General features: G+C 50.8%; 1 protein-coding gene across 10 annotated transcripts in view; it reads left to right on the forward strand.

Moving 5' to 3' along the window:
• Positions 1-16,808, forward strand: part of PPP4R1 (protein phosphatase 4 regulatory subunit 1) — a 1,265,416-nt gene that overhangs the window by 915,710 nt on the left and 332,898 nt on the right. For all 10 annotated transcript variants that reach the window (XM_069613385.1, XM_069613380.1, XM_069613382.1 and 7 more), the window contains one exon: positions 12,390-12,551. In XM_069613385.1, coding sequence (XP_069469486.1) covers positions 12,390-12,551 — 162 coding nt within the window. The remainder of the gene's footprint in view (positions 1-12,389; positions 12,552-16,808) is intronic.

The raw sequence follows: 16,808 nt of genomic DNA on the forward strand, positions 1-16,808 counted from the left end.
AAGGACGAGCGGAGGGGATCCTTCGGCGCTGCCGAACACGTGGCCTGGCCTCGCCGGCCATGCACAGTAGGGAGAGTGGGGTTGTGTGGTCTTTCTTTCTCTTTAAGAATGCCTTTCTCTTTCCCCTCCCTCTCTTTCGAGGTCGTAGTCACACTTCTTGCCCTCAGCTATGGAGAGGACGCCATTTAGGTTTTGCCCGCTTTGCAAGGGTAAATATACCTGGAAGGATAAGCACAAACGGTGCAACCGTTGCTTACCCCTCAATCACCAGGACGACGGCTGTGCGGCCTGTAAATTACTAAAGCCCAAAACTCTAAAAGACCGTAGGGTCAAAAGGTGGGCGGCCTACGCCATGTCTAGGCCTGATTCCTTGCCCGCTGCCGCCGCCGCCGAATGTGTCGAGGACAGTGACTACACGGCCCCCGTAACAGGTTTTAGACCTCTCAAAGGAGCGTCCACACTCCTCGTCGTCCGTCCCCGGCCCCGGCAAGCCCGGCTCACGCCCAGTTTATGGGGATGAACACCCCGGCGACAAGGACGCACACGGAAAAACACCAAAGCACATACCCCCCGCACGCATTCGTCGAAGACGAAGGCAGCCATGGCGCCAACGGGGGCGCCAGGCCCACCGGCGTCTTCCGCCGACCGTAAGAGTAGTCAGCCCTCCCCGCCACCGCCTCCGCGACAGGCGACTGGGCATTCTAAAAATAAGGGCGCTAACACCAAAACCTCCGGCGACGCGCATCGTAAGAGCGCTCACGTTGCCAGCAAGGTCTCGACGAGCAAGGTCTCGACGAGCAAGGACTCGACGTTACATAGCGCGACAGTGACCGATCCCTCGGAAGAGAGCATGATCGCCGAAAGCCTTGCGAGCATAGCATCTAAGGACGGCCAGAGACGTACGGCGAGTGAGACGCCGAAAACCGCGCACAAGGCCAAAGATACGCCGAAAGCGCCGGAAAACAGATCAGGCCAGTACCCGATGCCGACGGAAGGCCCTAGCCAGCGAGAAGGCTACTCAGAAGGCGAAGGCTCACTTTCTTCGACCTTGTGGGACAGAACCAGACAACTACAGGAGGAAGAAACTCCTTTTTCATTCCCAGACCGTCCTGGCCGACCTCAGTGGACCTTTGAATGATTCCAGACCTGTATGGATAAACTAGACAGATTCATGTCCATCCCAGAAGCCGGTGCACCCAAGAGAGGCACCCCTGGAGAGTCCAAGGGCTAAATACCAGAAGTTTTATAACCCCATACAAGAGGACATATACTCTCACTGAGGAAGACACCTTCTTCCAGGAGGAAGATGAGTTCACCTATGTTGAAGACCAACAAGAAGAGGAAGGTTTTCACGAGGACACTAACCTAGGTGAGGAGGGATTCCAGGAGGACACAGGCGAGGGCGACCCAAATCCCTGGCAGTCACCAGCTAGGTCTACAGACACAGGCAGTAGCAGTATAGTCATCCGGTCTACTGAAACTACACCAGTCAGGAACCCTTCGCCTGTTGATGATCAACCCACCTTCAATGCACTGCTGAAGAAGGCAGACCCATTATATATTAAGGGTTACTCAATCCCGGACTCCTTGGTCTTCACCAACACCAGGAAAAGGGCCGTAGTCCCACTATCTACCAGCGAGGCACCCCCAGATAAAGAGGGGAAGAAGCTTTATGCCCTAGCCAAGAGAATCACCACCTCTGCAGCATTCTCTACCAGAATTGCCAATAATAACACACTATTGGCAAGCTACGCTGATGCTCAATGGGGAAAGCTTAAATAGGACATTGAAGAAGCTCCCAAACCCCTAAGAACTCGTTTGCTGGCTATAGTTAACGAGGGCTCTCTGGTCAACCAAAGCATCGTCAAGAATACCCTTGATGCAGCAGAGACGGCTGGCCGCACTTTGGTACAAGGAATTTTGCTGAAGCGTCACGTCTGGCTTCGCAATTCCTGGTTTAAGGCAGAAACACAAGCGTCCCTTATTAATAAGCCCATAGAGGACTCCAACCTCTTTGGGAAAGCAGTGGATGACGCGCTGGAGAATGCGAAGAAAGAATATGACACAATAAAGACCTTAGACCAAATTTCTAAACCCCCTAACAGGCGGGGATTTGGTAAGAAGCGCTTTTTCCGTGGCCAACGCCAGCAACAAAACCAACAACAGTATTCTGCCAGCAACTACCAAGGAAATAGTGGCCAGTACAATCAGAGGGGTCAACGCCGTGGCAAAGGGAGAGGCCGGGGTTCCACCCCCAGAGGCTCCCAAGCCACCAACACCAAGTGACGCGAAGATTCGGTCCCCTCCCATGCAACGCCGGTCGGGGGCCGGATAACATCCTTTCTTCCAGCATGGGAGGGAATAACATCAGACCGCTGGGTACTTTCCACCGTAGCCCACGGCTACTGTATAGAGTTCAACAGTTCCCCAACATACAGACCCCCGAGGGGACGCCGCATGACACCAGAACACCTCGCCATCCTTCTCCAAGAAGTGGACCAACTGCTGGAAAAAGGAGCCATAGAGGTCGTGCCTCTATCTCAGGTAACGGAAGGTATTTATTCAGTGTACTTCCTTGTACCCAAAAAGGATCTAACCATGCGCCCTGTATTCTGCGCCCAGCGAACAAGTTTGTCAAACCCCAAAAGTTTTGTATGATGACCTTACAGGAAGTGATCCCACTGCTATCACAGGGAGATTACATGACAACACTGGACATGAAAGATGCATACTTTCATATTTTAATGTTGCCAGCGCACAGAAAATACCTCAGGTTCATGATAGAGGGCAAACACTACCAGTTCAGAGTGCTACCCTTCGGCATAGCATCTGCACCAAGGGTATTCACGAAAGTACTGGCAGTGGCCCATCTGCGCAGGTTATCCATCCCAGTATACCCTTACCTCGACGACTGGCTCATAACGGGGGATTCTTACGAGACATGCTTCTCAAACACCCAAAAGACTGCAGACCTTTTGTTCCAACTGGGCTTCTCCATCAACGAGAAGAAGTCCAGCTTAGACCCCAGTCAAGTCAAACAATTCCTAGGGGCTCTAATTCGAACAAAGGACGGCCTCGTCTTCCCCTCCAACGAGAGGGTCCAAAACATGCTGTTTCAGATCCCCCAATATGTGGCAGGTCGAGAGGTGACGGTGCGCAAAGCGATGCGCTTGCTAGGAATGATGGCGTCGTGTATTTATTTGGCACCTCACGCGCGCCTGCACCCAATGCAAGAGTGGCTCAACAGACAGTGGTGTCAGGCCAGCGGACAATGGGACGATCTAGTGGTGGTCTCGCAGGCCTTGGTTCTCTCGCTACAGTGGTGGACAAAGGAAAACCTGATAATAGGGAAACCCTTTGCCACACCCGCGGTGGAGGCCACTCTAACCACGGACGCATCCCTCACAGGATGGGGGGCTCACCTATCCCATCAGACTGCTCACGGAGTGTGGACTCCGAGCGTAGCATCCAAGCACATAAACCTACTGGAGCTACTGGCGGTGTTCAAAGCACTAAAAGCCTTCCAGGAACACCTACAAGGGAAGACAGTGATGATCCTTACAGACAGCACCACAGCCATGTACTACATCAACAAGCAGGGGGGCACACACTCTCCAGGACTGTCCAAGCTGTCCCAGAATATATGGAAGTGGGCTCTAAGACACAACATGTTCCTACTGTCACAACACGTACCAGGGGAACTCAATCTGCTAGCAGACGAACTCAGCAGAGACTTCCCCCTGCCCGAAGAGTACGAATGGAGATTACACGAAGACATCGTCTTAGATGTCTTCACGCAATGGGGATTCCCCGAAATAGACCTGTTCGCAACGCTGGAGAACTCACAATGCCAAGGTTACGCCTCCAGGTACCCCCAGAACCAGTCCAAGGGGAACGGTCTGTCGATTCAATGGTCAGGGAAATTTGTTTACGCTTTTCCCCCGACTCCCCTTCTCAACAAAGTTGTGCACAAGATGCACCAGGAACAAGTCACCATGATACTAGTGGCCCCGATGTGGGCCCAGCAGCCATGGTTCGCTCACTTGATGGAGATGTCTCTATCTCCCCCAGTGAAACTTCCCTGCCCACACAACATGCTGTCACAGGACAAGGGAAGGACACTGCATCCATGCCCTCAGAAAATGAACTTAGCAGCCTGGCTCCTGAGGTCATAGAATTTGGACATCTACAACTCCCGCAGAGATGTATGGACATCCTCAGGGAAGCCAGAAAACCTAATACTCGCCACTGCTATTCTAGCAAGTGGAGAAGATTTGTCATCTGGTGTAGAGGAAAGAGCATCAACCCGGTTGACTGCTCTCCCACACAAATTGTTCTGTACCTGACCCATTTATTGGATTCAGGTCTAGTGTTCAATTCCATTAAAGTCCACCTGGCGGCACTTTCTGCATACACCACTTCCCAACTTTGTGTCGTGGTGGAAGATCCCAGTTATTAAGGCCTTCAAGAGAATACACCCTCAGATAGCTAACCCAGCTCCCGGATGGGACTTATCTGTGGTACTTACCAGACTCATGGGCTCGCCATTTGAACCCATGCACAAGGCAACACTTAAGGACCTCACTCTTAAGACTACTTTTCTAATAGCTATCACCTCCATTAGGAGAGTAAGTGAACTACAGGCTCTTTCTGTTCTAGACCCCTTCGTAACAGTTCACAAGGATAAGGTGGTTCTACGCACACACCCAAGGTTTGCACCGAAATTCATCTCGAAATTCCATGTAAACCAGTCAATAGAACTACCAACGTTCTTTCAAAACCCTTCCAACTTGGGAGAAAAAAGTCTGCATACACTGGATGTATGCAGTCATGTTCTACATGGAAAGAACCAGGCCACTGAGAAAGACTAATCAGTTCTTTGTCTCGGTGGCAGCAGGAAGAGAAGGAGATGCAGTCTCAAAGTCCACTATATCTAGATGGATTGTTCAATGCATCACTCTCTGTTACACTCTTGCTAAGAGAGAACTACCCTTCAAGCCAAGCGCACATTCTACTCGAGGCACTGGGGCATCCATAGCATTCATTGCAAATGTTCCCCTGGAGTTCTGTGCACACATTCACAAAACACTACTGTCTAGATGCACACTCTAGATCTGACTCCCAGGTGGGACAGGCAGTATTAAGACATATTTTCTCTACTGTTCCTTCTCATAACCCACCGCCAGCTCCGGGTACTGCTCGCTAGTCTATGCACAGCATGTGATTCTAAGCAGATTAACAAACATCACAAGACAATGCATTACTTACCGTAAAAGCATTTCTGATGGTTGTATCTGCTTAGATTCACATGCGCCCACCCTTCCTCCCCGCTCGGATGGAAGGAACATAGACATCTTTCTACATCTCTCTCTCTTTTCTGTACTCACTCACGTATAGAAGGCTCCCTCAGGGCAGAAAAAATACAAACAGAGGGACCTCGACGCGTGAGGGATTGTGGGTACAACGCATGTAACTATAGGGATATTGTTACAGACACGCCTTGTCGACGTCCCCTTTTCGACTACGAAAAACAAAATGCAATACTCCGCAGTGACCACTGGATGTCGGACCTATGCACAGCATGTGAATCTAAGCAGATACAACCATCAGAAATGCTTTTACGGTAAGTAATGCATTGTCATTTCTGGGAGCAGAGTTCCAAACCCAATCAGGGCTAGTGAGGCCCTCGTGGGATGAATTCAGAAACGGACTCAAAAGGCAAAGGAATTGAGAGTGGGCACCAGAGTGTCCGTCAGAAAATACATGTTGCTTCTAGGGGCCTTAGCATCTTGTATTCCATTGGTGAACAATTGCCTTCTCTTCATGAGCCCGATATAAGAGTTTCTGGCAGACCGGTGGTCACAGACTCAGGCCTTTTGTCGGACAAGCTGAGCATCAACCACGACCTGTGGCAGGCACTTCAGTGGTGGCAGCTTTCCAAAAACCTGACAAAGGGTATGCCCCTGCAGGAGCCGGATTTCCAAGATACGGTAGAGACGGATGCATCGCTGAAGGGATGGGGAGCTCATCTAGGCCCCCTGCAAGTTCAAGGTCAATGGTCCCCAGCGGAGTCCACTCTTCACATGAACGTGCTAGAGTTAAGAGCGGTACGTTGGGCACTGAAGTCTTTTCTGCCACGTATACGAGCGTCTGATGTCAGACTACTAACGGACAATACAACAACGTTCTATCTCAGGAAGCAAGGGGGCACACTCGAGCGAAGCTCAGAAAATATGGCATTGGGCCCTCGAACAGAATATCACCATAATGGCTTACCATCTTCCAGGGGTAAAGAATGTACAGGCAGACTCCCTCAGCAGGGAACTGAACCAACTGCACGAATGGGAGCTGGACGACGGTCAGCTAACGAAAGTCTTCAGGAAATGGGGTCATCCACCCTTGGATCTGTTTGCGACCCGAGAAAACAAGAAGTGTGCACGGTTCGCAAGCAGGTGGCCACAGCCCGAGTCGATGGGGGAGGCGTTCTCCTTCCCGTGGACGAACAAGTCTGCTTACGCCTTTCCTCCGTTTCGACTCATCCGACGGACTCTCCAGTGGATTCACAGGTACCCGTGTCAGGTGATTGTGGTGGCTCCTTATTGGGCGAGGCAGTCGTGGTTCTCGGACCTACTGCAGCTGTCTATAGCGGAGCCAGTGAGGTTCCAGAAGATTCCGAACCTTCTGTCTCAAGACAATGGAGCGGTGTGGCATCACGATCCAGACTCTCTCAACCTGACGGCCTGGCTCCTGACCTCTCAGAGTTCGGGGATCAGAACATTCCCTCAGTGTCGACGAATTTTGCAGGCGGCACAAGCTCCATCCACAAACGCTTCGTATGCAGGTAAATGGAAAAGATTCTGTATTTGGTGCAGGGATCACCCTGGGATAGCACCCCTGAACGTTGAAGCGCAGCAAATTCTGCCATATTTATTACACTTGGCAGAGCAAGGATTGGCTTTTTCCTCTACAAAAGTTAATTTAGCGGCCATCTCGAGATTTACTCGAAAAAGACATTCAACACGTCTTTTCAGCGACCGACTGGTGAAGCATTTTCTGAAGGGCCTTTTTCAGACTTTTACACCAGCTAAAACGTTTCCACCAAACTAGAGTCTCAATCTAGTACTGTCAGCACTAATGAAGGCTCAGTTCGCGCCAATGTCATCGTTGTCAACATTTTTGTCATGGAAAATGCCCTTTTTAGTAGCCATTACTTCGGCGAGAAGGCTTTCGGAATTCTCCAGCTTGGGGTCTGGCATGGATTCACATGCTCATGAATATTCCCCGTCGTCAGGCTGGGAATCCTCGGTAAAGAAAAAATCAGTATCAGTTTCTTTTCTGATCTGTCTTCCTTAGTAGTAACCAATCACTGGTCTCTGGGTCATACTGCCCCCAGCCAATGACTACCCTCTCCTTAAGCCCCGCCTCTGGCAGCCATCTTCAAATTTTTACCGCACGCTCAAGTGTTGGGAGTCCTCGTGTTTAGCTCTCGAGCTTTTTGCTGCGTTTTCACACTTTTTCAAAGATTTTCTAATTTTTCGGTCAAATAGAGCCTCAATTTCCACAGTTTCTACATCCGATCAACGGGGACCCGTTTCGGATTTTTCTACGCCCCCTCAAGGGCGAAGTTTTTGTCGAGTTACGCTTCTTGGCGGAGTCCAGAAGTTTCTGTGGCCTTCCCCGGACATGGCCCAGGAGAAAGGAAGCTCGACGCCCGGAAAGCTGTTCAGGATTTGCCCTGGATGCCAGCTGCAGAATGTGTTCAAAGAGGACGAGCATTCGAAGTGCCTCTACTGCCTTCATGAGGACAAAACGCACGCGGAGAAGGACTGTGCGTTTGCGGGAACGTGTCGGAACGGACCATCAAGGATCGACATCAACGTCTCGCCAACTGGCTGGAAGGAAAGAGCCCATCAGGTGAGAAGAAGAAGAAGTCGTCTGAGCGGTTTTAAGTCCTGTGAGGGTGCCCCGGCGACGGTGGCCCAACAGAAAGCAAAGCACTGCGAGTCTGCGGGCACCGGGAGCGCCGAACGGTCGGGCTCCTCGGCTGCCAGGCAGGGCGCACCCTCTCCAGCACCATCAGCCACAAGCCAACACTCTGGCTCAGGGAAGAGGAAAGCCGAGAACCCGGCAAAGCTTCTGGAGAGGCCCCGGTCGATCTCAAAGGATCCAGCCGAGGGTGACCGAGGCGGTGACCCTTCCCCCAAGGTGAAGGCCACAGGCCCACAGAAAGCAGTGAAGGCCTTGATTCACCCGGCTAAGGCCTCTATCGAGGAAGTCGCGGCGGCCCTGGCGCAGCCTGGGGAGGCTACACCAGTGGAAGCAACCTCGGGGCCCAGAGTTTCTCTGCCACCGCGGAGGGAAGCCTCTTTCAGGCCCATCGTGAAGACCCCCGTGAAGACCCCGGCGAAAAAAGAGGGGGGGGGGAGCTGGTGGCCATTGTGGACACGGACACAGCCTCCGAGGAGGAACTGGTCGAAGTCTTGGAGGGCCTCGACGAGGCCCGGTCCCACGGGAGGGATCCCGTCGAAGGGGGCGACGAGAGCGACGGCGAGGTTCCTAGTCAACCGTCGCTTCCGGAGCCGCAGGACAACTCGGTGGCCATTTTGTTGGCAATACAATCCTTATGTTCGGAGATAAGGACGAGATTGCCCCTACCACCAACGCAGCCCCCCTGTGCCTTAGGGCGGAACCGACCCCTGACTCTGTCGTCTCAGCGGCGGCCAAGAAGAAAGTGGGGGGGCATCGGCTTCAACGTCAACTTCCCCGCCGGACGGCGAAGGAAAGAAGCTGGATGCAATGGGACGACGAGTTACCTCGTTGGCGGCAACGATTAAGGCGGCCAACGCCCTCGCGATCATGGCCCGCTACGACAGGGAGTTATGGTACAAGATCACCCCCCTGTTGGACTTCTTACCGGACGACAAGAGGGCTGAGGCCCTGGAGATCTTGCAGGAAGGAGAGGTGGCGTCGGACCACGCCATAACGGTGGCAACGGACCTTGCCGACACCGGTTTCCGCCAGCTAGGCAACGGCATTTGCCTCAGACGACGAGGGTGGCTCAAGGCGACGGATTTCCGCCAGGACGTACAAGCCAAGGTTTTGGACATGTTCGACGGGAACAACCTGTTTGGGAAAACAGTGGATGAGTCCCTCCTAGCCATCAAGGCGGACACAGGGACAGCTAAGGCCCTAGGAGCTCTCCAGCAGTGAAGGCCGTCCTTTCGGAGCTCCGGAGGCAAGCAGGGTGCCTCCAAGGGATTTGGCGGTGGCTCCTCCACGTACCGCCAAGCGGCCTGCTCCTCGTCGCAGGAAGCCTATAGAGGACGAGGCAAGTCGGGTGGACCCCGCCGTCGTCGCCAGGGAGGCCAAGGCGGCAAGGTGCCCTCCAAGCAAGATTGAACCGACCGTGGCGTCGGGCCCCCACCGAAGCACCCCGGTGGGAGGCCGGCTGGTGAAGTTCATCAGCGTGTGGGAGTCCATCTCCACCGACCGTTGGGTGCTGTGCGCCCTGGCCCAGGGGCACGTCCTCCAATTTCTAAAAAAAGTGCCCCCGCATTCCTCCCATAGCCAGGAAGGAAAACCACATCCCTCAACTACTGTTGGAGGTAAGGGCGATGCTCAAGAAAGGTGCCATCGAGCTCGTCCCAAAGAGGCTCCGGGGCTCTGGAGTATACTCTAGGTACTTCCTTGTGAAAAAGAGACAGGAGGGTGGTGACCCATCCTGGTCCTGCGACAACTGAACAAGTACATCAAGGCACAGAAGTTCTGGATGGTCACCCTCCAGCACGTGCTTTTTAATTGTACACTTTTGCATTTTTCTGCATAATGCCATTTAGAGTACCATATACCCTAAAATGGTCATGCCACAAGATTTTCAGTATCTACGTGAAATGACTGAATCCAAGTCTGAGCCCCAAAAGTCATTTTTTTATTTTTTATTTCCCATTTGTTTGCATATGTATATGTGGGGGGAAAACCCCCCGACCTTACCCCTATACATTTTTATTAATTTAACATATATATTTGTTATCTGACTTTTGGGCTTCAGACTTTTTGCCCTCTGTAATTTCATACAATACCGATTTTCACTTTTCCTTTGACCATTTTGGGCCTGGACCCACCTTCCTGTCCTCTCGGGTGCGGAAATGCCATATATGGAAATCCCTTTTCCAGGCAAAACCCCCGCTTTCCCGAGCAAAGTGGTGGCATATATGTGTGTCCAGATATAGGGGCTGAGTCTGTCTGGACCCAGTACACCTACAAGCCACAGTGCGTCTGTTTCTGGGAAGATGTGTTGGTCAGAGGCTGCCATGATTGGACAGCCCCTGCCAGTTTGAATGTTGCAGGTCCTTACCAATCCTGGATAAAAGGAGGACTCCTGCCAACGTTCCAGAGATCGTTGGCGCCAAGATCCCTATGAAGAAGTGCAGCCCTTTGACGACCCTTGTAACTGACAAGCATTCCCTCCAGCCAAGTCCTGATGAATCCCTGCTTTTTTGTTGTGAATTCCAGGAGGACCTAGTCAGTGCTATGACCCCTGGACTGGTGGCTACATACTGTTGACCCCAGTTAGGTTATCTGTGCCCACTTTGCCTTCGGATGTGTCCCTTGCCCAACCAGTGGACAGACCATCTCTCTCCTGAGCTACCTTGCTTCAGCCATCGCCAGTCTGAGCGCATCTTTGGAACTTTCAGGATGTTCACCCTATATAACAACATCCCTGCTCCTGCAGTTTCAGTCTTCCTGACCAAAGAGAAGTCGTGCAGGGCCTACTCCTTTGTTTGCATCTCGAAGAGCACCTGTCGCCATTTAACAGTCATGACTTTCAGTGAATCCTGGCTACTTTGTGTCCAGGAGGTCCCATCAAGTTGCCTGGTATGTGGAGGCCTTCATCTTGTCATACCAAGGGTGTCCAACTGTCCAGACTCCAGAATCACTGACTAGGCAGACAAACTCAATGCTAAAAAGTGACCTCTGCACCTGTGACCCCTGGACCTCCCTCAACTGGACGAAGCTTATCAGTGGGCCTAGCAGATAAAGGCATCCTTGAAGGTATTGCTGAGGAAATGTGATTAAGGATGGTGAGTTTGCATAACTACTCCTACACCCCCTAGTCCACCATAGGATCATATTCATAACCGTTGGCAAATTTGGTTCAATCCAGTAGCAAACCTACCTGCAAAATATACATTGCACGTTTCACATGGAAGCAAGACAACGCAGCGCGCAACACAGGTTCGAATCCCGATCCCACACTTAGAAACCATTCGCTGGTATTAAGCGCGTTATAAACAAACAATAAAATGAATAAATAAATACATTGTGTAACGTGTGGTGTTTGGGCACTACTCCACAATCCTTAGGATGGCTGGGCTTATTGAGAACCATGTCCTTATTCTAAGAGCTGTGTGGATGTTGTAACCATTTCTATTACTTCTCTGTCTACAAATGGTTCTAAAACTGCTGTTCACTCTAATTTTCAGTTGCTTTCCTATACTTAGTTACTTAATGTTGCTCTTAACATTGTAAAGGAAAAAGGTTGGTGTACTGTTCGCAGCACCCCCAGTGGTGGATTGTGTATATTTGTATATTGTGTTATTACTTTCTTAAGGTTTTTATTTGCTTAGTGTTTTCAAAGGCCTAATAAATAATTGTATATTGTTGTGCATCTTCTATCTTGAGTTATTAGAGTGTTCTGTGTGCGCGCCTCATTGTAGCCCTAGACCACTCACGCGACCCTGAATCTAAGCCTTACTGTGCTGCTACTCTACCTTGTATGGGTCTGGTTAGACATCAGTGTCTTTTGTGTTCACCATAATAGGTTGATCTTTCAGAATCCACCCCATGTTTTATTCTACAAACCCATTTTACCACTCCTCTTTCCTTTTGACCGCCTTTTCGCTTTTGTCCCATTAAAGATGGCCTTTCTCATGACATTGTGCTTTTGAGCCCTCTCCCACGTACAAACCAGTAAGCCTTTGTTTCCATCTATTCCTTTTTCATATATGATGTACACTTTACTGGTCACAAGTCATGAGAGTTGCCCTGACCCAGACCTTTCTGTTTCAAGCTTTCCATTCACCTTTCTGCCTAGGGTCTCCTGTTACCATTTCTGTCCTGCACATAAGAATGAACGTGGACCATACGTTGAAAGTGTGGCAAGAAAGCTCAATGCCAAATATTGACATTAATAACAGTGTTGTAAATGCTACTTTAAGTACAGTTCTGTGCCATAAAATGGAGACCAGTGGCAATGAGCAATACTTACTGTATACATGTTGTTTGCTTGTATGGTCATAGAAGTCTTGTGAATGTAAATCTGAAAGAGGATTGTTATCCTTGGTGTGCTACTCACCATCTTAACTAATTAGCTATGTTTGTCTTTGCAGTGGAAAGTGCGAAGAACCCTTGCCTTCTCCATCCATGAGATTGCAGTGATTCTTGGAGATAATATAACAGCTGCTGATCTGGTACCAATCTTCAATGGGTTTTTAAAAGATCTAGATGAAGTTCGAATCGGTGTCCTTAAACACTTGTATGATTTTCTAAAGGTAAGTTCCATATCACTCATTTTAATATCCCAAGGCCTACATTCACAACATTAATTATGGTCTTATTTAGTAATGTGCATACCATTAATACTTAATCCCGTCCCCTTTCTCCATCCTTGTGGGTGTCACCCAACATTGCGACGGTACTGAAAACGTTGGCAGCGACAAGTTGAGCTTCCCCTTTGAATTTAATACATCTTACGGCTTCTGCCGTGGGAACGCCCCACTGAGGCACCTCCCTCTGGCACCTCACCTCAGTCCCTTTTTCCGCACAGACGGTGTTGACCTGGCAGCCAACACAGTGACTTTTTTTAGGTCTCCGCTTGCTCCCAGTTTGTTTTTTCATTTCTTATTTCACTTTCCTTTGGTGCCTCCCCGGGTGCCTGTCGGACACAGGAGTATTTCTGAAGCTTGTTAATCTGCTTAGAATCGCATGCTGTGCATATGGTCCGACATCTAGTGGTAACCGCGGAGTATTGCATCTTATCTTTCGGGGACCGAAAGGGGACGTCGGCATAGGCGTGTCTGTAACACTATCCCTATCGTGACGTCTAGTGTACCCAAAATCCCTCACGCGCCGAGGTCCCTCAGATTGTTTTTTTCCGCCCAGATAACTGGTCGCCCTATAGCAGAGCTCTTACTAGAGACATTGTTTATCTTTACCAAATTGTCGGTTTATTCCCCGTTAAGTTACTTCGCCCAACAAGAACATCTTCGGTGAAGACTACGAGGGATTCGTCTACGGCTGTGGATTTCGGCGCCTAGGATCCGGCAGCTGGATTTTCCACGTGGTCGGGCCCTCTGGCCGACCCATACAGTAGGCAGAGTAGGGTTGGGGTGGCCATATTGTCAAAGTATGTCTTTCCTCCTTTCCCCTTTTGGTCTGGTCATCCGTCCCTTTAGCTATGGAAAGGACTCCTTTTAGATTCTGTCCTAAGTGTAGGTTCAGATATCCTTGGAAGGACGAACACAGGACGTGTAACGCCTGTCTCCCCCTAGAGCATGACGAGAAGCGGTGTGCGGCTTGCAAACTCCTTCGGCCTAAGACCCTTAAGGAGTGCCGTGTAAAGCAGTGGGCTGCGTACGGTATGTCACGCGTGGAACCCCCTTCCCCCACCGCCACACCCGCTGAAATTGACAGGGGTACTTCGGATGACCAAACATCCGTTGCGGATGTTATAGATGTTGAGGCGGACGCTTCTAGGTCCGCCACGCCCGTCCCCGACCCTTTAAGGCTTAACACTGGTCTGGCTGCAGTGACAACACCTGGCGATAGGGGCGTACAAGCACATCGAACTAAGCACACAACCCCACCCCGATTTCGACATCTTTGTCGAAAAAGGTGATGGCGCCAACAGGGCCGCCGAAAACTTCGCTGGTTCCCTCGGATCGTTCTGATCCAAAGCCTTCCCCTCATCCTCAGCAGCGTCTTGCGACTGGGCAATCTACATCAACTAAGGGCGCTACTCTGAAAACTACACATGTCGAAGCGTGGAAGTCCGACGCTTCGATGGTCTCTAAGGCCGCGGTAGGCCTGAAAATTACGGCTAGGCCTCTACCTGGAAAACCAACCGCTAGGCCCTCTAGTGCTGCGGAAGATATTACACCTGCCAATAAATCATCGGAACCACTGTCTCACGACAATTCGGCGACTATCGAAAGCCGCATCGGAAGAATTATTGCGGCGGTGGGCCTTACCCCAGTTCCGCCTAAAGTTATGGGACAAGCCGCGGAAAATGTTTCGACAGATTGGGATCCCGATTCTTATGACGCTTACGAGGATAGTCGAGAGCCTCTTTCCGATGCCCCAAGAGACTCCTTTCGACTCCGCAAGGCGAGAACGTCGTTTCTCCTCACGAAGGCCCGTGTGGGTCCTCTAAATGGACTACAGAAATATTCGAAGGGTGTATAGATCGGCTGGAGCAGATTATCAGTTTTTCTGATCATCCTCCCCCAAAAAGGGCTCGGGGTAGACCCTAACCTTCAAATTCAGGAAGATTAGTCTCCTGTTTTCCAACAGGAAGACGTGGTCCAAATGGACACATATAGAGACATCTATAATTTAAAAAAAAGAAGCTTCTTTTCTGCAAAACTATGAGGAAGACCAACAGAATACTACGGACAACTGGGAGGAAACCCAGCCGGAAGGTCAGGACCCATGGACACAGCGTGATCAAGAAGCGGTACCTGAGCAGGATTTTGTGGAGGATATCATTAAAGAAAAACCTCCGGCGAGTCAATCCATCCCCCTCCTTAACTCTGCTAAGAGAAGGGTAGCTCCCTCTTTGGTGTCACCTGCTCAAACACGGGCAGTGAACCCGAGAGTCGAAAAATTATTTCGCCCTTCCCCTTCCGACCCTCTATACATCAAAGGGCATGCCATCCCAGATTCACTGGTAGTGACTATCACTCGAAAGAGGGCAGGGGTACCCCTTGCCATGGGGGAATCACCACCGGACAAGAAATCTAAGTGGCTGTATGCCCTGGGCAAACGTGTCATGTCAGCAGCTGCATAGTCTATACGGGTTGCTAATAGTACTACTCTATTAGCAAGCTATGCTGATGCCCAATGGAACTTGCTCCAGGAAGGCCTCGAAGAGGTCCCCGAACCCACCAAGTGAAAGCGTCTCTCCATTGTAACAGAGGGAAGACTAGTTAACCAGAACGTGGTGAAGAACGCCCTGGACACTGCGGAAACTGCAGGCAGGTCTCTTGCTCAAGGGACCCTACTGAAAAGACACGCTTGGCTGCGTACATCAGGATTTAAACCTCAGACTCAGGCCTCCCTCATTAATAAACCCATTGAGGAGACCAACCTCTTCTGGAAAGTGGTGGATGAGGTGTTGGAAACAGCCAAAAAGGAGCATGAGACTCTAAAGTCTCTGCAACAAATTACACAGAAACCCTCCTCCCAGAGGGGTAATAACTGTCGGCGGTCCTTTTGAGGGCAAGCCCGTGCTGGTCAAAACAACTACGGCACGGGTAACTTCAAAACAAATCAAACATCTGGAAGCACCACTTACTACCCCTCAAGGGGTCAGAAACGCGGCAAGGGTAGAGGCAGAGGCCCCAATCCCAGAGGGGCCATGGCCTCTGGTCAGAAATGACCACCAAATCCAGGTCCCCTCCCATGTCACCCCGGTCGGGGGGCGATTAACATCTTTCCTCATGGCATGGGAGGGGATAACTTCAGACCAGTGGGTCTTAAAGACGGTTGCCCACGGTTACTGCGTGGAATTTGCCCGACCTCCACAGTTCAGACCGCCGCGCTCACGGCGCCTTTCACCAGACCATATGGAGATCCTGATCCAAGGGGTGGAAGCACTGCTGGGAAAGGACGCCATAGAAGCCGTCCCTATTCTTCAGGTAAACAAGGGTATTTATTCAGTGTACTTCCTTGTACCCAAAAAGCATGTCACCATGCGCACTGTTCTAGACCTGCGCCCAGCGAACAAGGTTATAAAACCCCTGAAGTTTTGCATGTTAACACTGCAGGAGGTGATCCCATTGCTGAAACAAGGGGACTTCATGGAAACATTGGACATGAAAGATGCATACTTTCATATTTCAATGTTGCCAGCGCACAGGCATTACCAATTCAAGGTACTCCCCTTCAGCATCGCCTCGGCACCAAGGTTGTTTACCAAAGTCCTGGCAGTGGCGGCAGCACACCTGCGCAGACGATCAGTGCCAGTTTACCCTTACCTCGACGACTGGCTCATCACGGGGGACTCGTTTGATGCTTGTTTTTCGAACACCCAAAAAACAGTAGATCTCCTCAGCCTGGGTTTCTCAATCTACAAAAAGAAATCGTCTAGTCCCCAGCCAAATAAAACAATTTCTGGGAGCTTTAATTCGGACGGAAGATGGTCCTGTCTTCCCCTCCAACGAGAGGGTTCAGAACATGCTTTCTCAGATCCCTCAATATGTAGCCAGTCGGGAGGTGACGGTACGCAAAGCCATGTGTTTGCTAGGGATGATGGCATCATGCATATACTTGGTTCCCCATGCGCGGCTGCGCATGCGTCCCATGCAAGAGTGGCTCAACAGCCAGTGGTGTCAGGCCAGTGGACAATGGGAAGATCTGGTAATTGTCGCACCAGCCCTCGATCTCTCTCTCTGCAGTGGTGGTCAAGAGAAAACCTCTTGAAGGGGAAAACCTTCACCACCCCTGCAGTGTAAGCCACTCATGACAGACTCCTCTCTCATGGGCTTGGGGGGCTCACCTGCTTCGACAGTGCACAGTGTGGTCCCCTC

Source organism: Ambystoma mexicanum, chromosome 5p (assembly GCF_040938575.1).
Source record: "Ambystoma mexicanum isolate Mex_15411 chromosome 5p, UKY_AmexF1_1, whole genome shotgun sequence".
Lineage (NCBI taxonomy): Eukaryota > Metazoa > Chordata > Amphibia > Caudata > Ambystomatidae > Ambystoma > Ambystoma mexicanum.